The sequence below is a fragment of the Cygnus olor genome, chromosome 3, assembly GCF_009769625.2.
Source record: "Cygnus olor isolate bCygOlo1 chromosome 3, bCygOlo1.pri.v2, whole genome shotgun sequence".
Classification (NCBI taxonomy): Eukaryota; Metazoa; Chordata; class Aves; order Anseriformes; family Anatidae; genus Cygnus; species Cygnus olor.
The window spans coordinates 53,018,682-53,042,969 of NC_049171.1; the positions used below are offsets into that span (position 1 = coordinate 53,018,682).

Below are 24,288 nucleotides of genomic sequence, written 5' to 3' on the forward strand. Positions count from 1 at the left end.
GCCTTTAGGAGTGGGATTCAGTGGGAAGTGGGTTCTTAAATTCAAGTTTCTTTGGGTGGTTCTTACTCAGGATTTTTGTTTCCTGGTGATGCATTGGTAGTTTCTAAAATACAATTTCATCTTAGAAATTATGTTTCTCTTTTATCTTTTTTTTTTTTTAATCACGGGTAATTTTAATTCTTTAATTTAATGGGTAATTTTAATTCTTTAATTCTGTTTCTTTTTTTGTCACTGGTTCTCTGGGTTTACTGCTGGGTGTCTCTGAAAAGAAACATTAAAGATTGTATTTCATAACACTTCTTTGAGAAAGCTCTTACCCAAGGTCTATTGGCAAAAAGATTGAGCTTCCTGCACTGCAGGCAAGGTGTTTATTTATTTTTTTCCTTTAGAGGCATATGGGACTATATTTCCAAGGAGCTAACAGTCCCCACAGGGGACAGGTTTTTCATAAGTATTCTGCATGCAGAAATCCCTTGATGGCCAGATTTAAAAAATCTGTGTGTTATGAACATTCCTGGTTATTGGACCTGAAATGACTGAATCAAAGCATATGTCTAGACTGCAGGAAAAGTGTGCTCAGTATCTGTCCCTTAATCACCGGAGGTGGAGACCAGATGGAAAATAGCGTGTCACTCTTCTGGCCCAGATTTCCTTCCCATGGATTTGGAATATGCACCTGAAACAAAGAGCAAAGCAGTTCTATTGGGTCTTACAACAGCTATATTAACAGCTCTCCTGAATTAGTGGAATAGTCATGAACAATATAGCCTTGTTGTCTGCCTGTTGGATGACACAAGCACTTGAATGTATTTTCTATCTGGTATCTGCTATTACTAAATAAATAACCTGCTCCTGTCTTCTGGAACCTACCCTAGCATTTTAGGGTAAAGTGTTAGCAGGTTGATTTGTTTTGTTTTGTTTTGTTTTGTTTTTTCTTCTCTTTCTTGACAGCTCCTAGATTGTTTTGTCATCCCGGTGGTGATACTGCTCTCCTGGTTTTTCTTGCTGGTACGATACAAGGCAGTACATTTCATTGGTATCGTGGTCTGCATTCTGGGCATGGGCTGTATGGCAGGAGCAGATGTCCTTGTTGGCAGACAGCAAGGAGCAGGTGAGTAATGATGGGTATGTTGTACTACCAAGTTCTGTTCAGAAAAACTGTTGATCAGAACATTTCAGAACAGGACAAAGAAAAGGGGAAATTGGAGAGAAATCCTGTGTGTTCATGGATCCAAAGCACTGCACCATTCAGGGGTGAATGGCATTCTTTTTTGGAATGGACAGACAACAAAAATGGGTCAACAGTAAGAAGTCAGCACTATTGTCAATGGACTTGCCCTGTGTCTGCAATGCATATCACCCTTCATGCAGGCTGGGGGGACATGCTAAACTCTTGTGGCTTCACTCTCTTTAGACGTAGTTGTTTGACTACAAACCTCAGTTGCTTCTTTTCCAAGTTGGCTATATCTTTGAATGTACCACCTCTCCTGTCCACTGTGTATGCCTACCTCTCAACTTTGCTCCCTATTTTGTACAGAGACAAGGTCACTGGTTAGGTACTAAAAGACACCTAACCTACATACTAACTGTACCAACTGGGCTATGCACGCAGTCTCAGAGTAAAGGTTTAGGATTTGCCCGCATAATCACTGCAAAGCACCTTCTTGTGTACAAAATGTTCTTTTTTATGTGTGGCATCAAACAAATAATGTGTGTGTGGCTATTAATGCAGGCTAGACAGAGTTAGATTTCATTGATCAACTTCCTCTGTCACATTGATTTTTCTAGTGCCAACCCAAACGATGTGGGAAGGATAGAAATTCTTTTCAGAGATTGTCAATTAGGCACAGTTTTCATTCTTAATTAAAAGCACTGAATAGTGAGCTGAACATAATACACTGGGATTTAAAATTCTTTCTGAATACAAATGCAAGTGCTCTAAGAACTGCATTTGCCAGGATGCTACTCAAGAAAACAGGGAAGTTTGGGACAGTACCCACTATATCTTCCTGCCCACTTTTATCCCTGTTCTGAAGACTTTTAGTTCATTGCAATCCTCCAGAAATAGCTCTGTCCAACCTATAAATGAAAGAATATACTCTGTACTTTGGAATTAGCAAACCAAAGCTGCCTTAGGAATGACTGATTTCAGAAGGATTGGGATTTCAACACTGGGTTCTGGGAGAAACATCCTGTGTCCCTATAATTTAGGGAGTAACATGCTAGGGCACGTGAGTTGTGGTTCAGCAGTAGCCTGTAAGGCAATGGACTTCAGCAGAAAGGTGGACAAGGAACAGAATGAAAAACACTTACATTTTGCAGTCTACTTGCAATAATTAGATATTATTTGCCATATTCATTAATAAAGCAGGGGTATAGCTGTTATGTAATATGTCCAGAAAAATCTGCTAAGATACTTTATTGCCTTTTAATTTGAACCTACATATGAAAATTTGTGTGTGCTTATTTCTACACCCAGAGAAGAAATATAGTAGAAAGCCACATATGACAGAGACTGCAGCTTTTTTAAGTGGCAGAAGGGTGTTATTAAAATGTAAAAGTATATTTCCAAATTGCTATATTCTCTTTAACAGAATAAAATAGTTAAACTGTTTTGGTTGAGCTGGCTGAAAGGGTAAAGCTATGCATTAAAAAAATGCAAATAAAATAAATACTGGCAGCAAAAGGAAAGATTTCAAGAAACTCGTCATTAAATAGTTCCACGCCATTTATATGATATTTCTCAAGACTGGGCAAACAAAAGAAAGGAATACACCAAAAACAATGAATCTGCATTAGTCCTCACTCAATTCTTTTGTTATTTCTATATTTTAGAGGACAAGAACTGTTGACACCTGTTTGCCCCTGTTAACCCTAGTATTTACTACATTAGAAGTGCCCTAAGTCTCTGCTAGGCATCCACCACATACAGCAATCTAGCCTGCAAACCAGTACAGCAAGGAAACATGGATTTAAAATGCATCACCAAGAGATTAACAGGTATTTTCCAAACTGTCTGCAAGAATTAGGTATAATTTGCAGGCATGGTCTCACCTTTCAGTAAATATACGATAATTTACCTCTTTTTATTGTACCCTGACTCGTGTTTTGCACATTTCTTGAAGGGCAAAGCAGTTACTACCAAGTAGTTGGTGCATTGTCACCTTACATGCCAAGTAAACCTTAAAATAACATTTTTTTCTGACCTATTACCCCAAGGTACCTTGGCACATGTGCTCCCGTAGTACACAGGGGCCTAAGTCACAGGGATCTAAATGTTTCATCCAGATTTTCAAAGCACTTCAGGGCTTTAGCTGACCACAGTCTCTGAACGTCAGTGTTTAGTCTAAAATGGGATGTGGAGTCTGATTTTTAGATGTTATAATCATCAGTAGTTATAATCAAAAGCAAAGAGAACCACCTCTAATGCTTCAGGGTAAGGTAAAAATGTGGCAAAGTGGCCTAGATAGGGTTTGAAAAGCGATTGTGTGAGAACATAATTCAAATATAAATTATTTATGTTAAACTTCAGTGCAATAACTACTCCCCAAAACATAAACTCCTCTCTGGACTGTCTGACCTCTGCTTCCACAGAACATCCGATGTCCTAACAATGAATAATGCAAAGCTTGTTTTGGCAATTTGCGCTTGTGTTTCTTCAGAAGAATGACCTGTGCCATTAGATTGGTCGAGTAAAACTGTATTACCCTAAATGTCTTTAGAGTGCCCCTATGAAGTTGATATGTATTTCCTTAGAAAAAAAAACAGCAAATGCATGTGGATTTTACAGCCATGAAAATAGCCTTGAAAATATCTCTGTTAGGATATGTTAGTCTTGGGGGAAAATTCCGAAGTCAGCCTCTTGAAGCAAAGAAAAAGCATTTGACAACCTAGATGCTAAGAATTACTAGGGAAGAAACAAAAAACATAGTATAAAATGTTGTTATGCCACTGTATAAAGTATTGATGCACTTGCCTTTTGAATACCATGTTTTACTCCAGTCATCTAATCTCAAAAAGAAATGAACAGAAAAAAAAGCCCATAGAATGGAGAAAGGTGAAAAAGCTGTTCAAGGGCATATAATGACTTCAGAATGAAGAGACCATAGGTAGAGTGGGACTTTTCAACCCCTAAAAAAGACAAGAAAGAGACAGGATATGGTAAAGGTGCATAAAGTCTTCAGTGCTATAAAGAAGGTAAATACTGAGTGATTCTTAAATATTTTTTGAGATACAGAAGTTATGGGCTTCTCAATATGATTTTGGTATCAGGCTGAGAAGCTAAAAGCACAAAGTACTTTTTAATAGTGCATACTTACACTGCATAAGTTACTGCCACGGGCTGTTGCAGAGGTCAAAAATACATGGTCTGAAAATGACTTTACACAAATTAATAAAAAATCCATCAGGATCTAATAAGTTCAATGGTCTAATGCAACTTCAATTTCAGAAAATCCCTAATTTGCCGAGAAGCACTCGGTGCTTCCCTATTTCTTTACACTTCCCTCAGGCAGTCTATGCTCCCCGTGCCAGAGGTGGCTCCTGGGCTAGTCATACCACTGCTCTGACCAGATTTTGGCATTCTCATCTGTGAAAGCTCTGAAGTTTGAGGCTCACCAAGCACGAGTGAGGTCTGGGGAGAGCCATCACAAGGTGGTGCTTGGGTCCATCTTGTTTGTGTGAAAACGCTCAGCCTCAGAGTTGTCTTTGCCTCGCACATGCAAAGGATGATATTTTTGTCTCAGCAGTTCAGCACAGCCAAACTCTAAGGTCAAAAGCTTTTTCAGCAGTACTTCCCCAAAGTGCCAGTGAGTAGTTGTAACAAATACCAAATGAGTGAGCTCAGTGAGGGGTGATTAGAGCCACTGTGGAACATGGAATGCATCAGGGGTAAGAAGAGGTTTTATAAAGTGCTAGTGTTTATTTTAAATTAAGGGCATCTTCTGTGGCTGATTGCAAAAGGGTAAAAGGAGAGTACCGGATCTTAAAAAGATAAATTGTCAAATATAAATCTGCTGTTAGTCAAATTACTTGCAAAACAGAAATTCAGTGAGAATGGAGGTACATGAAAGAGAAATGTAGTAAATACTAGCATTTACTAAATACACAGAGGATACATCTCTGAGTCAAAAGATATCGTAGAGTGGGAGTGTGTTAAATATTTGCCCTGTTCTTATTTGTCCCTAAGCAACTTGTACTTTTCTGATGCTTATAGCTAGTGTTGGAGACAGGATACGGAATAAATGAACCTTTATGGTCTGCCCTGTTATGACTGTTCTTACTTTCATAAATTCCTCCTCACTGGAAATTTCAGAGCTGTGAGCTGGAATGAAAATTGAAGGTTTAAAAGAACACCACAAAGAAAAATTTTGAAAAGATCACCTTGAACCAATAGGAATGTTTTCCTTCCATTTTTATTTACTGCAAAGTGTATTTTGTTAATCAGTAAATTAATTGAGCCATTTTACAGGAAAACAAGGTTTCTTTCAAAAGAAATGCAGTCTAATGTTTCAGAATTCCTACTGAACCTTTTCAAAGGAAAATCCTTTATAACCAGTTCTTCTGGATTTCTCTGGTTCTGCAGCAATATCTGGCAGCTTTGTGAAGCTGTAGCTCTTGTAGGAATCATTCAACAGAGGAAATTGCATGTATTAGGCTTCAAAACTTGGGCCTCAGTTTTCAAACTGAAACTTGATCTTGATCAAATCTCTCTGCAGCCCACCCTGTCCCCAAGTAATAAAAGACTCCAAAACGTAGAAAGGTTTCAAACATTCTTTGATAACACAATGTTTTTGTTATTATATATACCTGAAGGTACTGAAAATAGATTTTGTTGTTCATTTTATGCATTAGGTACTGCTATGTTAATTGAGCCTCCTTTAAAAATCTCTGTCATTATCATCACCCTGTCTACACCTCATCCTTCCTTCTCTCTTTCTTGTCAAATGGCTTCATGTGAGAATGAGGTCACTTGTGGGGTCGTAATGATGTCTTCATTCATTTCACAGGTACACAGAATTTTTCACTTGTTTTCCTATCCAAATACTAGATCTGTTTTTGCTTAAATTTCAAGATAAGATGCAAACTGTTCTGTATAGCTGAGACCCATTCCATCTGGAAAAATATGTGATAATAATAAAAAGTTTTAGTCACTAAAGAGTACCACATGGTTTCTTTAGTTTTTACAACATGTTCTTATCCTTCAGATTCTCTTATCCACGGCAAGGATAATGCTCTCCATTCACTTCTGCTAGATATTGTTGGGATAATTGAATGAAAAAACATTTGCATTCAGCCTATTGACCCAGATATGGGCTACCTAGTATCTGAGGATTCTAACCCATGGGGCAGAACTTGCAACAGTTCTAGACAAAAGGTCGTTGTTTTGGGACATTCTGATTTTCCCCCTGTTTATTTCTAGGTGAAAATAAACTAATAGGGGATCTCTTAGTATTGGGTGGAGCAACACTATACGGCATCTCGAATGTTTGTGAGGAATACATCGTCCGAAATCTAAGTCGAGTGGAGTTCCTGGGCATGATTGGACTCTTTGGCTCCTTCTTCAGTGGAATTCAGCTGTAAGTGAGCAGGTTTGAGCTCCAAGGTCATTCAAATAAGTGCAGCTGTGGTCTCCTTTGAGGTACTGTACCCCTCTCTCCGAAGGTAGCCATTTCCTGTGGAGACTAGGTATCTGCTAATTTTGGAATTTGCATTGTTTTTAATATTTGAGATAGTTGGATTTGAGTACAAATACAGTTACACAAATTTGTAGCTTAGTACTCTGTTTCAAGCACTGTTTTCCTCAAGTAGTCACACGGGGGGGAGGAGTAGCAGACATATCCTACCATCTTATTGCCTGAAGACAAGTGAATACTTCATATTGGTCTGGTCTACGAACAGCAAACTCTCTACTACACTCTAAGTTCTGTTTCACACTTTTGCAAAATCACTTAGATTTCTAAACAGGTAGGAAACATGTATTCAGAAGGTATTTTGCTGTTTGGTTTGTTCTGTGCAATTAATTACATTATGATATGGCAGATATAATGAAAACATCCTTAAAAATTTGGTCATGTTGAAGTATTTAGTACTCAGAAGATTATGACATGGATTTTAGGATCTTCTGAGTCATATCTATATCCACTTGCACCTAATGAGCACCTCATCTGCAGGCCTAGGATCTGGGAGGTAGTTTCCAATGTTGCAATACTGTGACTGATAAGAGTGTAGTAAAAGTCACTGTGCAAGATTGTCACATTTTACACAGATCCATCACTGGTACTTGTCACACACAATAACTTTTGATTATCAGTCAAAAACAAGTTGCTTACCTGCACATCTGAGCTAATCAGCTTCTAAGAACAGAGACTCATCAAAACAATGACCCATTAATTCCATTTAATTAGTTCTGTTTCTTTAGCCAGAAAGCTAATTATATTTATGTGGGATCTGAAAACATGACTTAAAACGATTTATATTAACTGCCTGACACACAAACAGTTCTTTAAAATATATATAGAGAGAGAGAATGCAAGATCATGTAAATGCACCTAGTATCTTTGGGTAAAGCATTTTTGTTACCTAGAGTATTTGTGGTAGGTAGGTACTGGCTGATTCTGAAAGTATCACAACAGTCCTCTTGTCTTTCTGTGCATTGAAACAGTAATATATGTCTCGTATTCCTGATTTTAATTATAGTACCATTACCATCCTCCTTGACTCAAGAAGATAGTCACAATTCAGTCTATGATTTATTTTGCTGGTAAGAAGCTGGTGCTGGAACAAGGTATCTTTGTATATGGAGGACACAACTGGAAGGAAACAAAAAAACACCATTTCATTGCTGAAACCTCTAAGGTTTTTCTAGTCAACCTTTGGCCCAGAAGTTCTTGACAACAGGTTTTTCTCCCCAGCCTGTACAGCTTTTTGCTGCCAGTGATATTGTGGCACTTTTTGCAGCCCTGCCCACACTTTGCTTACATATGGACCTTTTTGATGAGATGGCAAAAGCTTGCATTTTGTAAAAGGCCGCTAATGTTCCTGCTACTTGGTTCCATGAAGCAATTCAGCTCTTTTTTATCTCTTATTGTAATAATGAACAGATGTCAGTCACATAGTTATGAGTTCACAGAGGTTAAATCTAACTAAATATACCAATTGTTAAAAGACAACACCCCAGGTTACAATGGCAGAATCTTTCTTTGGAAAGATTACTGGCCACTTTGGTACAAAATAGGACCTTTAGGTCTTATAAACTGAAGTTGACCGGGGAAGGAATATCTCAGAAATAGGACCATTTACTAGCATGCTAGGAAAAGCACTGGTCAAAGTTTGGTTGGCATCCACAAAGTGGAGATTTAGAATATATTTGTGCTGATACATCTGGAGGTGTAGGTCTCAGGTTCATGGGGTTTACAGGGAGCAAGCAGTACAATTCTGAAGAAGGGAAGGTATTGAAAAATGTGTAGAACTATGCTGACTGTAGGAAAGGCAAAATAGTATCCACAAGTGAATATTCCCTGTATTGGCATGCACTGATATCAAATTCATACAGTAGCAAAAAGCTGTTGTACTTACCTTTTGTGTGTAAAAATATATACATAAGTATGGGTAACTCATGTTAGTTCAAGTTTCAGCACTAATAGAGGGATCTGTCTCCAAAGGGACTTTCAAGAAATACACTGTTTTTTTCTAGAACCATTTAGCAAGTGTGCTCGATATTAGACCATAACAGAGAATAAAGTCAGATAATGTCTGTCGGACAGCAAAGGAAGTGCTAAGGCATCAGAAAGTTCAACAGTGAAGTAAAGAAAAGTGTTGGCTAACTACCCAGGCATTGTGGAAGGTGAGGTTTAGTGGGCTGAATGTGATTAAAGTGGGGAGGAACAGAATGTCAAAACAAAACAAAAGTAGTTTACAAGAGTTGGGGATATAGTAACTACACAGAAAATTGACATAATTCTGTCTGGTGGAATCACATAATTGTAAAATAATTTACTTTGTAATAGATCCCTGATGGTCATCAGGTTCAAAACCCTACACAGAGCAACTCAAAGCTAAATTCAAAGTCAGCTTGCTCGAGTACTTGTACAGTTGATTTTTTGAACATCTCTAAGAATTGAAATGCCACAGTCTCTCTGGGCAACTCATTCCAGTGTTTAACCAAGATTTTTTTCCTTATATCTAATCAGAATTTTCCATGTTGCAACTTGTATCCATTATCTCACATCTTACTGTGCACCTCCAAGAAAAGTCTTACTCCATCTTTTCTATAACCACCCCTTAGGTACTTAAGACAGCAAGTATATTGTCCCATCCTCCTTCCCCTTGGGCTACCCTTCTCTTCTTCACACTGAAAACCCCCCGCTTTTTCAGCATTTCCTCTTACATCATGTGCTCCACCTGACCATCGTGATGGAGTTCTACTGTACTCCCTCCAATTTGTTAATGTCTGTCTTGTTCTGGAGAGCCCCAAACTGGATACAGTACTCCAGCTGCTGTCACAAAAATCAATTCCTTCAGCTTTCTGGCTCAACTCTTTACCAACACAGCCTGGGATGCTGTTGGCCTTCTCCACTGCAAGGACACATTGCTGACTCATGTCCACCAGGACTCGGAGTTTAATTTTTAGAAAGCAGCTTCCTATCCAGTCAGCTTCCAACCTGTACTGTTGCATGGGGTTATTCCATTCCAGGTATAGGAGTACAGATTTATTTTTCTTAAACTTCATGAGGTTTCTGCCAGCCTATTTAGTCGTTCTGAATGGCAACACATCTACTGCTCCTCCCATGGGTTGTCCGCTGTGAACTTGGTATGTGTGCATTCCATCCCATCTTCCAGATTGTAAATGAAGACATAAAACACCAACCAGTTGACAGAAGACTCAATCTGTTGATCACTACTTTTTGAGTATGGTTTTCCATTGCCCGTGTGGATGGTCCTCAAATCCAATCCATATCTCTTCAATCTCTAAGGATCTTTTGAGAAATCATGTTGAAAGCTTTTTAGCAAAGAAAGATTACACTCCATCCTCTTGTCTGTTCCCTCTCCATTATCTACTGAACCAATCATCTCATCATAGAAGGCAGTAAGTTTGGTCAGGTATGGTTTGCTCTTAATAAATCTGTGCTGGCTGTTCCCAGTCATCTCCTCATCATTCATTTCCCGGAAATGGAACATTTGCTCCATCATCTTCCCAAAGTCTAGAGTAAGGTTGGCCAGGCTATAATTCCTTCCCTATTTTGAAACTGAACATTGCATTTGTCTCTTTTCAGTTCTTAGGGACCTCTTCCAGTCACATCAACCTTTAGAAGATCATAGTGGTTCCATTCTCTGATGAATCAGGCATCACTAAATGAAGCCCTATGGCAAAGTTGCTCTTACCCCTCTTTGCTTCACAGATCATAATGAACCACAGATCACAGTATATTGTTTTCTACTTTCTTTGTATTGGATATGCAATGTGTGAAAATAATGTTCACATATTTAAATTATATTAAAATTTGCTTGCCACAGCAAGAGACGCTGCAGTTTGTTTTCATGATATTTTTTCAAGAACTGCTGACAAAAGAGACATATGCCTTATGCATGCAAAGACACTTATAATTTAGTTATTCTGCAAACAAAATAATCTCATTATTCTACCACAGTATTAGATTTGCCACACATCAACAGCAAGCAAATTAGAATTTCCAGGATGCAACTCTCTAGACCATATTAATGTGGAAATCACTGAGTTCCTGTAGTTTTACTATTAGAGTTGGTCTCCCACATACCACTTTTTGTACTAGGTACTTTGTTTTTCGATCTGTGTAATTCCATGTTTTATACTTTTTAAAAACAGTGCCCAGACTAACATGCAGAGTTCTGCACAGCAGCAGTTATCTGTAAATCACAGAGCAGAAAAAAACAGTTGGCTGAGTGAGCTTCCTACTCTTCCCTGGACTGGAAAGAGCAGAACGGAATTGGGAAGGTAGCTTGTTGCCACCTTAGAATTTTCTGTATCTGGGATCTTGATGTTAATGTAAAATACAAGAGTTGCAAGATATTGAAAGTGGACTTTTGCAGCTTGGCCCATCCTTAGTTTTGTTTCATGACTTTCATTGCTGTGACTATTTGAACTGTCTCAGCATGTAACGAATCACAGTACTCTCTTCAAACCCAGCCTGTGATATCTGCCACCTCATGTCAGTGATTTACTCAGCTCCCTATTTATTTGACTCTGCAGAGCCACTCTGAAGGGTGAATAACTCAGACAGATACATTATTAATCATTAAAGTTCAAAAGCTTTCAGAATATTAAGAGGACAAGAGGATTGAATGTGTGGAGGGATGGGCAGATATTGGGCAGATATTCAGAGAGCTGGAAATAAACCAATGCAAATTGTATGCTATCACGTCTTATTACTGCCCTAAGATCTTTCAAACACAAAGGAACAAGGCTAATGCCAGAGTGGATTAGCAAAGTCTGATTGCATTTTTTGTTATAAGGTTATTTATGTTGTTTTGTCCAGCATTTGAATTGAATGAGTGGAAGTAATTTAACTTCTGTTCTCTTCCATCAAATTTTGCCTTCTCTTCTCTTCCAGTGCAATCATGGAACACAAAGAGCTTTTGAAAGTTCCCTGGGATTGGCAAATAGGTAAGAAAACACTTTACCTCATTGAAGACCACTCCTGAAGGAGGTGTGGAGACAACCCACCTTTGGGGAAGCAGAAAGAAAATTTCATGGAAGCCAATGTTTGTGATTTTTCCACTGGTGTCTGCCAAAGGTTGAACCACTTGCCTCATAACCATTCTTAAATAATCCATCCTCCCAATGTCATATTATGCTTATCTTGCACCATTAGGTTAAGCACTGAAGAAGTGCTTATGAATGTCGTAAGATAATTACTCAGACAGCCGTGAAGTAAAACAATAATAGGGTTCTGTTCTAAGATTCAGTGCAACACTGAGACAAATAAATGAGGTAGTCATGAAGAGCCAAACCTTTTCAATGGATGCCAAAGAAAGAAAATGGAACCTAACAAAAACCATAAAAGTTCTTGCAGTGCGTGTTATAGCCCCATAAACTCATTTCCAAGGGGAGCATTTCTGTATGCAAATGGTTAATTGCTTTCCAAGTAGTCTTGGTGGAATATAGCAGATGTGTCTTTTAGACAAGTTTAGGTAGCATCAAGCACAATAAAGCTCTTATGGTGTTTTGCTATGCAGTGGATCGTATTTTCCTATTTAGTTTCAAAGCTGAGTTTATGATCTAAGACTCCTTCCTAATTAGTCCAACAAATTATTTGCTTTAAAAGCAAATCAACATTTAGGAAACGAGAGTCCCTATAATCACTCCTTTAGTATTTACAACAATAGAAGAAATAAAAGAGTGCTAATAGCTGATACACATAGCAGGGAATTCAAGTTCTGGCAATCCATTGACAATAGCTTGTTACCTAGTCTCATAATGAATGTCAAAATAACGGCTCAGAAGCATGCAAAGGCAACTGATTATCTGGGAATCCCCGAGGACTGGAGATACAAGTTATGGGATACACCATTGTTTTCGTTAAACTTCCTTCACCATTTCCTCTTATCACACTAAAGCTTAATAAAAAGAGTGCACCTTTCACAAAACATTCTACCTAGAAGTCTTGGATATTTGATGGTTGAGCAGTAAAACTAAATGACATCAATTTAACGTGTCTATGGAGAAACACTCTCAGCTGCATCCCATAAGTGTATTGGCCTTCTTTAATCTGTGGTCATTAGCATAACTGCATCAGTGTTTGTTAATACTTCATGATAAGGAGCTCAGGGACATAATTAATCTGGTACTGATGAAACTAGCAATGGTCATAGTGAATTAATCTACTATGCATGTAAATGTCATATATACTTTCATGGGAGTTCTGTTGTAATAATATTAGTGAAATATGCCGTTAAAATAAAGTCGTACTTGGTCTGTGATGACATTAAAATGTCATCAAAAGTTAGTCAGTAATTACAAAGAGTCCCTGCTCTTCAGTAGAAGATCATCATAGCAAGAGCATCATAGATATGTACTTGTTTTGTTAAAATGATAATTGAAAGTGTGGTGTAGTTAAACATGGATAAAATGACAACAATAATGTGTAGCTTTTTGTTCTTCCCTGTCTTCCTGCACATCTACTTGGTGTGCTTTCCGTTGCTTCAACAGTAATACAAGATTGTCAAGTAGTTATTGACAAATCTATGTCAGGGTGTTCACAGCCTTGTCCTGAATAGTTACCCACTGCGGCAGACTCAAGCCTGCAGTCCAGCAGAGTTAAATCATCAGCCTTCTGAATGGTAGTGATAAAGTCACAGCAGGCAACCTGATAAATAACTCAAGGTGGCCTGTTGCCATCTGCCATAATTGTGTCATTAAGAATGTATGAACTACGTTTCAGCTGATGTAAAATGCAAATGATTTTCAAATATTGAGATCTAAAGCCTATCTGTTATGTCTACCATGTTTAAAACAGACTGTGGCCCTCCTGTTTTTAATTTTGGAAATTCCCCTGGTGCATAGTATCATCTTTGCAGCTAGTATAAATCAGTGTAGCTCTGCTTAAATCCTTGAAAGTTTAAGTGCTGACAATCTGACCAAAAGGAGAATGATTGTACCATGCTGATTGAGTGGTTTCACTTGAGACCATGACACAGTTGTAGAATGACACATGAAATAATAACAAATAAACAAACATCAATTTTGTTTAAGAGAAAAGCCAGTTTGACTCTCTGAGGAAGTGTCCTATGTTACAGAGGCTCTGAATGTTTTTGGATAGTTTTTATTCTAGGAAGACAATATAAAAAAAATCATAGTTGAGTCTATTTCCTGTCAATGAAACAATAACTTTTGGAGTAAAAATATCAGGTCTAAAACATGCAAAATTCAACCAGCATGCTCAAGCAGCTAAAACAGAAGTTCCCCAGACATGTTAATTTTGGTGGTACTCTTTAGAGCAGTCCATGGGGGGAGTTCCTGCCCATTAGTGAAAAGATGGCCTGTCTTAAGATGGGTGAGGAGAGACTGAGGGACTGGGGCTTGTTCAGCCTCCAGAACAGAAAGCTTCGAAGAGCTACCCACAAGAAGGTTATCAAAAGGACAGAACCAAGGTCTTCATATTGGTGTATGGCAGGATGAGAGACAATGGGCAGAAATTGAAATAAGAAATTCAGACTGAATAAAAGGAAAATCTCTTTCCCTCTGAGAACAGGCAGGCAGTAGAACAAGCTGCCCAGAGAGATTGTCCAGGCTCCGTGCTCAACAGTTTCAAGACCAGGCTGAGCAAAGTACTGCACAACTTGGTCTGATCTCACAGCTGAGCCTGGTTTGAGCAAGGGTTGAACTAGAGACCTCCAAGCTCTCTTCTAGCCCTGAATTGCCCACACTCCTATGATCCTAAGTGCCCGGTTTAGACACCTATCAGGCATTCACACCCAATCATGCAAAAGTGGTGACATTGCCCATCAGAGTGAACACTGAAAGAAAAGGTGGGATTTCTTTCACCAGTTTTAGATATCTGGGATGTGAATATCTGATTTAGTTAAACAGACTCCCTTTATCATCAGCAGAAATAAATAGGCATGATACAAGTCATACTACGCTAACATTATTGTCTAAAAGAGGTTGGACAACCTGCACTGTAAAATTTCCAAATCTCCTCATTGAGCACCAAGCCTCAGTGTATGTCCAGAGTTAGGTGTAATAAATCCTACCCGCAATGGTCTTCATACACATCACACCTTCATTTTAGGACGATGCATCGAAGCATACAGTTTTGAATGATGAGTTTATCAGGCTTTAACACAGACCTGCTCATGAGCAGATCATTTCAAAAGTACCTTCTAACTTCCCAGTTTGTTTCCTTCCGATATCTGCTCCAAGCCATGAGTACTGATAACTCAGTGCCTGGTTAGGCACAGGTGCCATCACCTGGGACTTCAGCACTAGTGGTGATTCCCAAGGCTATTCTGAAAACTGGTCTTCTAGAAACAGTATCTGAAAATCAAGTGATGTTATTTCCAGCTTGCTTATTGTCACCAGTAGATGCCATCCAGGTGGTGGGTATTATATGTGTTTTAAGACATAAATGAAATGCTGCTCTACATTAACTTCTGATAGGACAGATGCAGTTTAAGCAATTTTCCACTGGAACTGGAATACCCTTTGGAAAAGCAATCTGTGAAGTGCATGTAGCTGCCTGCCAAGGAATATGAACACCAAGACAGCACCATAATATAATGCTAATAATTAAGAGCATAACCCACCAAAGCACCTGAATATATCTATTAAATCCACAATGACTAGAAGGGATTTGATGGGCCAGCTGGTGATTTGCAGACTTTACTTTGAGAATGTCGACTTGGAGTCCAGAATGGCTTTTGTGCCTGATCTATTCTTAATTTAAGCCTGGAAGAAAAGCTGACATAAAATGGTGGTCTGCAAACAATTTCTTGTTAATAACTGTGCTCCACTTGATGCAGTCATTGGCCTACTGCAGAAGAGTTGCAGAGTTGCATACAACAACTCTTTCAAGCATTGCTTAAGACTGATTCTGTAGTTATCCACATGCAATACGCACTTTAAAAATTTGCTACTTGTTAATAAAAGTAGTTCTTGCCGTGATTATCCATATTCAGAATATAAAGTCAAATTCATTATCATGCCATAGCAACTGATATATTGCTACTGACATTTCATGACTGCTATATTTGTTTCAGGTGAATGTACGCTTCAGTTCAGATGCTTCTGATGGACTCAAATTGCAACTGCTGTTTTTGTCATTTAGCTGGCTTTTCTAAAGAGTTTTTAACTAAGTGGATCAACAAGCAGACACAAATCATAAGGACTTTGGGTTTTGTTTTGGTTTGTTTTTTCTGCTAATTCCTTTCAGAACTTGGGCAATCAGATTTTCTGCAACTTTTAGTCAATAACAACATGCTCTGAAGAGCTGGTGTGAGTCTAAATATAGGCTTGTGCATATATCAGCTGGGAATTCTGCAGCATACATCAGCCTAAGAATTATCATTTGCGTGAGAGCAGATGAGTGAAGTGTTTGCTGTTTCTTTAACTTCATATTGATTTATTTGTCTTGGGATTTATCAAGCAATAACTGAAGGAATGAATTCCTTCCCAGTAAGTCATTTAGTTTTTAAAATGAAATTAAATGTTTACTGTAATGTATTTTTATTATATTAGTGTCTAACAATCTAATTGCGTGAGGCACTTTGTAAACGTGTAGCAAGAAATAGTCTCAGCTCCAGAAAGCCTTATTAAGGAAGACAGAAAAAAGTGGTAGAAGAACAGAGGTTCAAAACTGTGAAGTGATTTGTCAAGTTTGGGGGCAAAATAGACTAGGACCTCTGTCACTTGAATGCTGTTGTCATGCATTTGTCTGTCGGCTCATTAACTCCTGTGAAAGTACTTTTACATTCATCCTGTGGGCCCATTCCTAGAAAACGTGTGCTCCTTCCAACTCAGCTGAACACAGTGGGTGTTGCGGACAATCATCTCTTAAAAGACTAGATTTGACATGTCCGATACATTATTTCATCCAAATTTATGTTGGATGTAAGATACTCGTTAGTAGTATAAGACTGATTTAAAACAGCACTGCTATTATGGGAACCGCAGAGAGGAGACTGCATGTCCACTGCTGTATGGATATGGTTTTCACTGGTTTTCATATGTATTTAGAATTATGCTCTTAGTCTACATACATATACATATATATATATATGCACATATTAATAATTTGAATCTGTGTTTTAAAAAAAGTATTCTCCATTCTTTCCTAAAAACACAGCCTTCTTCCTAAAAACACAAGTCATTTCTGCACGCTGTGGAAGGTCACTCTTTGTTCTTGTTTCTCTTCTGCAGGCTTGTTGTATGTCGGCTTTAGTGCCTGTATGTTTGGCCTCTACAGCTTTATGCCAGTGGTCATAAAGAAAACCAGTGCTACTGCTGTCAACCTCTCCTTACTCACAGCTGACCTGTACAGCCTCTTCTGTGGATTATTCCTCTTCCACTACAAGGTATGTGGAAATAAGAGATGTGTTTGAGTAATAGCTGTATGCCTGAAGAAACAGTAGTGCAGAACAATGAAACAAGAGAAATCTCCAAACTTTGCTAGATCTACACAGTAAAAACACAGATTTAAAAAATACTTTTATAATTAATTTTATACAAAGTATAATATATATGCTGTATATACATATATATATAATATTTTATATAACAAATTTTAAAGAGAGCTAATTCAGTCTTATGATTTTTAAGATTTGTGTACCTGTCCATAAGCGTTCGTATTACTAATTTCCTTTTACTGATCAGAGGCAACTTTCAGCTGCTATGACCAGGGCAGTATCAGGAAGAGAAGGACTCTTCCAAAAATTCTTCAGAATTTTTTTGACCAGTAACAGGGTCGTTTCATTTCATGTTGATTCTGAAATTATGTCTCATAACTGTTCATGAATTACACTTTTCTAGCCAGCCAAACCGATGGCTCGCCTGTTAGTGTGAAAAAGTCAAAATGTGTGGCAGATTTGTGTTGAAGTTAAATTTTTATCTCTCAGGTCGTCTAATATTTAAAACATTGTGTTGTACAGGCAAACATTTGGTCTCCAGTAGCAAGGAACTGCACTGCATTATTCACAAACATCCCCTCAGTGGCCATCCTATGAAAATGGCATCGGGATGTTGGAGGCAACTGCTTTGTATCATCATTTATTCATAAGAGGAAGGTTACTTGATAGCTAAAATGGTGGCCCTGAGAAGTGTTAGATAAATGAAAGCCTTACAATACTGATTAGCTATCCAAAACAAATCAGATTTTGTGGTACTAATGGCACCTGAATGAATCTGAAAGAGACAGAGAAAATTAAAAACTTAAGAGTCCAAAACAAAATTATTTTTCCCCATTGCTTCTTATTTTCTTCAGACAGAAGAATAGCAAGTATAGAAACTGAAATTTAAAGATTATCTTCTGCTTTACATGTCTGACTCATGGCGATTTGGTTCTGACCCACACTTCAAATCCAAAGTATTTGAAATTAGGTATTAGCTGAAAATTATTATTCCTTATTAATTATATTATTTGATAGACATAGCAAAATAGGTAGTATTAGTCCACAAAAAGGTGGTGTTAGTTCAGTGTTTCTAAGAAAAATATTTATATTACACAATAAAAGATAGACAAATTTAATTCTGAAAATAGTGGTGGTGGTGTTTTAGCAAAATTAAACTCTTTTAGAGGGAGAAACTCAAAAGGCAGCATGAGTTGGATGGGTTTCTGCTCAGTGTTACTCAGACATGACAAAAAAGGACAATTTTGCAAAAGTAAACCTTAAACTTCAGGCAGTTGAAAGGCAGAAGGTGCATAAAAGCTTTCATTTTTTCCCTGTGTCTAATTGTTGTACATTAGAAGAGACAAGAAGGACGAACTTCCAATTTCATGAACACTTCATCTTTCTAGTGTGAGTGCATGTCAGCTCTTGAGCACAGTGGCACGTTGGCCTCTCTTTAAGAGCCCCTACTGAAAAAGTGCTCAGGAAGAGAAGGCTCACAACTGGAAACCTTTACGGTTGAAAGCAAGGTTTCATCATCTGTCCTGATAAAACCCTTGAGTTCCACCTCTGAAGTAGTCTGGTCTCCTCTGGCCCGTACTCCGCTGATTAGAAAGCTGTTTGAAAATCTCTTTCTCCCACAGGTCATCTTCTCATGCAGTTTTCCTCAAAACTCTTATCGAACTCTTTCTTCAGCCTATTCAGCCTATTTAATTTTCTGGTTTGGTTGTTGTTGTTGTTGTTGTTTTTCCCTCCACTGCTTTCCTTGATGTTTTAGAACATCACTGCTCCAACAGTTAGAAACCTTTATATTTCCAGTATAAATTTACTTGTGGCTAGTTTAGATCCACTCATTGTTTGCGCCACGGGTATCCTTAGCGTGAAGAATCCCCTCCTCTCCTTAGCGTTCTACTTCATTGGTTCATCAGTAGAGAGCAATAGTATCCCTCTCAGACCCTACTTGTCTAGTCAGGGCAAGCCACAGTCTTTCATTCTTTCCTCCTTTGACGGGCTAGTTGCTCCCCTGAGCACCTCCCTGTTTACCTCTGCACCTTGGGAATTCATCCTTCCTGAGATAGGGCCTTCCACTCGAGAAGCAGCACAGGCCCCTCCAGCACCTCGTGCAATGCTCTTGTCTTTCCTTTTCTCCAGGACATGCTACTCCGTAAATATTAATGCCGTATGTACTTTTTTCATCAATGCTTTTCCTTTGTGACTTGTATGCATCCTGCAGTCTGTATAACTCATGTGTGTCAATCCTCTGTTCTTCCCAGCCAAACTGCTGATAAGAGAAGACCTTTGTTAGGACTTTACGGAAAGACCTTATCTGAAATGTAGTATCAACTTCCAGAGCAGTCAGTGTCTCCTTTCATGCCCTTCAAACTCACATTGTAGAAATTCAAAAAGAGAGTCTATATTCAGAGAACATCTAGATCTAAAAGCTCACTCAGTTATGTGGTCACTTCTTTAGCTAATATTTTTATCCTCAGTCAGATCACCTCCTCTTTTTCTTTCTCTTTAATATCAGGTATTGTTTAATGTGACGGTGTGGAATTGTGAATATTGCACTCAATAATGAAGTCTAGTGCGTTAACATTAAATGATATAAATTTATTCCCCTCCTAAGCCTGTGTACTCTTCCTTGTTTTCTGGCTTCAGAAAAGCTGTTTCATTCCCAGCCCAGCTGTAGACCTCCTTCAGATGCACAGCTCCTTTTGCTTATTGCTGCACTGACCGATGGGCAAAGCCCTACTTCACTGGGAAGCAAATGGTTTTATACCGAATTAGGATCAACTGAGTGGTTTAGTGCCACTTGCAGAATATAATTTTATGAGGCTTTCAAGAAACAGTTACAGTTTTTTCTCTCTGCTGCTACTTTTATTACGAGACAGGTTTATTGCACCTATAGCAGTAAATCTATGAAAAATCCATGGAAAACGCAGGAAATTAGTTTAACTGGGCTTTAGAGCCTCTGAAACCAAACTGAGGAGAAGATTGCATTTGAAGTGTTTTGATTAGTTATCATTTCATTTTTTTTATTATACAGACTTGTAACATCATGACATACAGGACAGGAAGTTTGTAAACAGCTGCATTTATATTCTTTATCTTGTGTGACAATATCTTTGTAGTGCATTAAACAGTTCCCCAGCCTGTGGAAGCTAGAAATACAGCATGTTAACTTGACACAGCTCTGGTAATATGCTCGTAATTCAACATGCTAATTGTCGAAGTTATTTTATCAAAACATAAAGATTTATGACTTTCATCTTAAGATAGATACTGACTAGGTTGTACTGATTCATTCTTAAGTTTATTTGCATCCCCCAAATCAAAACTCACTTTTTAGTTCTCCAGTGGGTGGAGAAAGGCATCTAGCCTGTTTGGTGGCTGAATATTGGCCATTGCAATAGCATTTAAGCATAAAGGTCCATATCCTTTTTCTTAATTCTCACCATATTTATATATTTTTTGCAATTTTGATGGTCAAAACTTCTCTAGATATCTGTTCTTATTTCACCTTTTTCTTAAGCACAACTAAATGCTTTGAAAAACAAAGGCTATCAGAGCCCTAAAGCGATCTTTTTTTAATTATTATTATTTTAACCTATACCATCACAGCATTCATCTTGCCCTGTCAGAGGCTGCAGTAGTATAGTGTACCGAGCACTATACTATTCCCACACTCTAAAGGTTCTGGGAAATTTGGGGCCAACTCTCCAGTCTTAAGGGGTTGGAGCTTTAGTATAACTTCTGTTATTTTTTCACTTGGGAAATATTCATTTTTATGTTTGTCCTGGTTTCAGTTAGGACAGAGTTAATTTTCCTCCTAGTAGCTGGCAGGGTGCTATGTTTTGGATTAGAATGAGAAGAGCGCTGACAACATGCTGATGTTTTAATTGTTGTAGAGCAGTGCTTACACCAAGCCAAGGACTTTTCAGCCTCTCTCTGTCCTGCTAGCGAGCAGGCTAGGGATGCAGCAGGAGCTGGGAGGGGACAGACCCAGGACAGCTGACCCAAACTGGCCAAAGGGGTATTCCATACCATCTGACGTCATGCTGAACAATATATAGGGGTGGCTAGCCGGGGTGGAGGGGGGGGACGGCTGCTCGGGGATAGGCTGGGCATCGGTCAACGGGTGGTGAGCAATTGCATTGTGCATCACTTATTTCGTACACATTATTACTATTAATACTATTATTATTATTATTATTGTTGTTATTCTTTTCCCTGTCTTAATAAACTGTCTTTATCTCAACTCACAGACTTCACTTTCCCGTTTCTCTCCCCCATCCCGGAGAGGGAGGGGGGAGGGTGAGCGAACGGCTGTGTGGTGTTTGACTGCCAGCCGGGCTAAACCACAACAGTGTTTTATTCTCAGCCTTAGCTTTATTTTAAAGTGAGTTTTTGAAGTTCATACTTTTCATTTGCAAGCCATATGTTGGGCTTTAGTCATTCTAAGCAAATTGCATTCTCACTAAATAATCTAAGCAGCTTATTTTATGTTTTCCACCAGCTAGAGCATGCATACTGATTATGCTCTGCACCAGCAGGTCTAGTCACACTATATTATATCATTGACTAGCAAGCCAAGCACCGTCAATTATATTCTGTCTTGGCAAAATCATTCATTATTTTATCCAAGATTTAGCTATAAAAAAATCAGAATTTCTGCATATAGTAACAAATTCCAAATGAAGAAAATGCATATATTTCATAATAAATCAATGAAGTCATATATCTTGATTTAGAGTCATGGCAAGTAACATTGTGAAAGGACTTGGCTGCACAAATAAACATGATACCCAAACACTTTCATCACTAGAAATCAGAAGTGGTGCCAGTTGAAACCTCACTTACTGGTACTTCTAGAAATGGCTTTATTCTAACAGCCGAGTCCCTCCAATGGAAGGGAGCAGATGACAACCTCCCCATTACATCTAGAAACAAGCTATAAAGGAGAGTGGTTTTTAATATAATGGAGAGGAGTGGGTACAAGTAGTGCACTAGGTTCAAATTTCATTTTTGCCAGTGTGGATCCTAAGCAATGACCATGAATTGTGGATTTACGTAGACTTCACTGAGATGAGAATTCGGCCCTTCCTGGAAATAAGTATTAAGAGCTTCCTTTAAAATTGTGTACTTTACTATCCTGATCCAAGATTGCTGAAGCCAGTATGAGGTTTTCTGCTGACTTCAGTGGGCTTTAATTCACTTTTCTAAATAAGGAAAGTCTGCTCCTCAAAGAATAATCTTAAAAATGCTTCACAGCTTAATGGCTGTGGAGATAAAGACCATGCCTTGTTGTGACTCCATATGCTCCGTGTCAATGTATGAACAGTCTGAAAGAAGCAAATAGTTAACTACATAGTTTAAAGAATCATTTTGTCTTTGCCTCCTAAAGAAAAATTCTAAAGGACATTACAGTGCTTTCAGACAGTCCTGATTTTATTATGCTGTTAGTGGTTTGGGAGCAGGAGGTAGACTTGGTTTGGTGGGATGATTTTTTGTTTATTACTTTTATTTTTACTTGGTGGTTTTACTTTTACCATAAACATCTAAGAGATTTTTTCAAATCATCTGACCAAGCTGAGCAAATACTTCAAATAACGTTCTCAGTCTTTTTTAACTCATCTGCAAGTATAAGCTGGAGTCAGTAAGAGCCTTTTCTTTGCTTGCACTTGTTAAGGGATTGACACCTGCATATTTTAAACTTTGACAGTGGTGTGGTCAGTGGTACATCATTATTTCAAACAGAGCAGGTAGTGGAGGCTAAACAACCAGCTTTTACAGTATTACTTCCTCAGCCATATACGTCAGGATATTTTCCCCAGTTAAATCAGGTATGCCATCTGCATGATCCATAAATCCTCCATTTGAATGGAATTTAATCTCATAAGGCTGTTACACTGGTGAAGGCTTCTGAGCCTTTGATAATAACAAGTATAAATCACATTGCCAAATAATTGTGCCATTGGTGATGTGCAGAAACCTAAGTGCAGATTTTCCTATGACATTTCTTACAGGGGGGACTCCCTCTCAACAACTCGGTTCCGGTGAAGCTATGCAGTGTGCATGCCTTTCGTCTAAATGCCATTTTGAAAGCTGCGTCTTCACATGTTCTTAAATTTACTAACTTCTTTGTTTGAATATCCTCCTACAAATTGTAATCAATTACGAAGTAGTTCTGAGAGGAGAAGTTAGGCATCTGTATTCAAAGAGCTACCTTGAGGTCGAAGGGTGTTAGGTGTGTTTTTAGTCACACTTGGGTGTATACATATGTAAAGGGCCACATCCGCTTACCCTTTGTCTGAGTGTGCAGGATGCCATGCAATAAAAAAACTCTGAAGTAAAATGACACAAGGGAGTAGAAGCTAGGAAAGGAAATTACTGCTGCCAAGATACTGCATGGTCTGACAGTAGATGTTTAACAGCATAGCACTGTTATGGCAGTTTTCTTAAAATACTGCATTGTTAAAGGGTGTTTCTTTCCTTCACAGTGTCACCTTGCAATAGAATCAATAGTTGCAATCCAGGAACAGTGAAATATGGATACTCACTCATTTGGACCCATCAAAAAAGAGAGTAAAAGTGGCATTTGTATTGCAGAAGGTGTGTTGGAGGCTTCAATTTCAAGAATATTTTTTCAGGCATTGTTAGCTCATCATGAATGTCACAGTATGCAGGTTGTTTTCAGGGCTTTTAGCTTGTTTTTATTTATTTATTTATTTATTTATATATTTATATATTTTTTATTGTTCTCGTGTAAAAAGACTGCTCACAACAGAACCAATTGGGAGTTTTCCAGCAAAATTCATTCCTCTTGGAAATATCTAATTATCAAAACAGAAATGCTAAAGGAAAAAATTATTTTCAGTATGAAACACAGTGTAGCATCTCTCAGACCTTGACTGCTGTTTTGCCTGCTCATCTAATAGATTGCAGCAGAGCATAGTTTCCAGACTTTTTGGCCACGTGTTCTGGGACTGGAAGATCTCAGTCATGAGAAAGCAGTTCTGCATTAGGCAGCCTACAACCCCAAGGAAGAGCCTTTAGGGCTTCCAGGCTTCTGCAGTGAAGCTTCTTCATAACAGATGCAGTCGTCAGTTGCCTGTCTCCAGCAAGCACACTTTGTTTCAGAAACAACAGCATTTGGTGTCTTGAAAGAGCTTCAGTGTTTACTTCTCATCTCATTTTAGTTTAGGTTTT

General features: G+C 38.3%; 1 protein-coding gene across 1 annotated transcript in view; it reads left to right on the forward strand.

Moving 5' to 3' along the window:
• Nucleotides 1-24,288, forward strand: part of SLC35F1 (solute carrier family 35 member F1) — a 248,675-nt gene that overhangs the window by 205,949 nt on the left and 18,438 nt on the right. Inside the window, exons 4-7 of the mRNA XM_040552702.1 lie at nucleotides 952-1,111; nucleotides 6,422-6,578; nucleotides 11,589-11,641; nucleotides 16,895-17,049. Coding sequence (XP_040408636.1) covers nucleotides 952-1,111; nucleotides 6,422-6,578; nucleotides 11,589-11,641; nucleotides 16,895-17,049 — 525 coding nt within the window. The remainder of the gene's footprint in view (nucleotides 1-951; nucleotides 1,112-6,421; nucleotides 6,579-11,588; nucleotides 11,642-16,894; nucleotides 17,050-24,288) is intronic.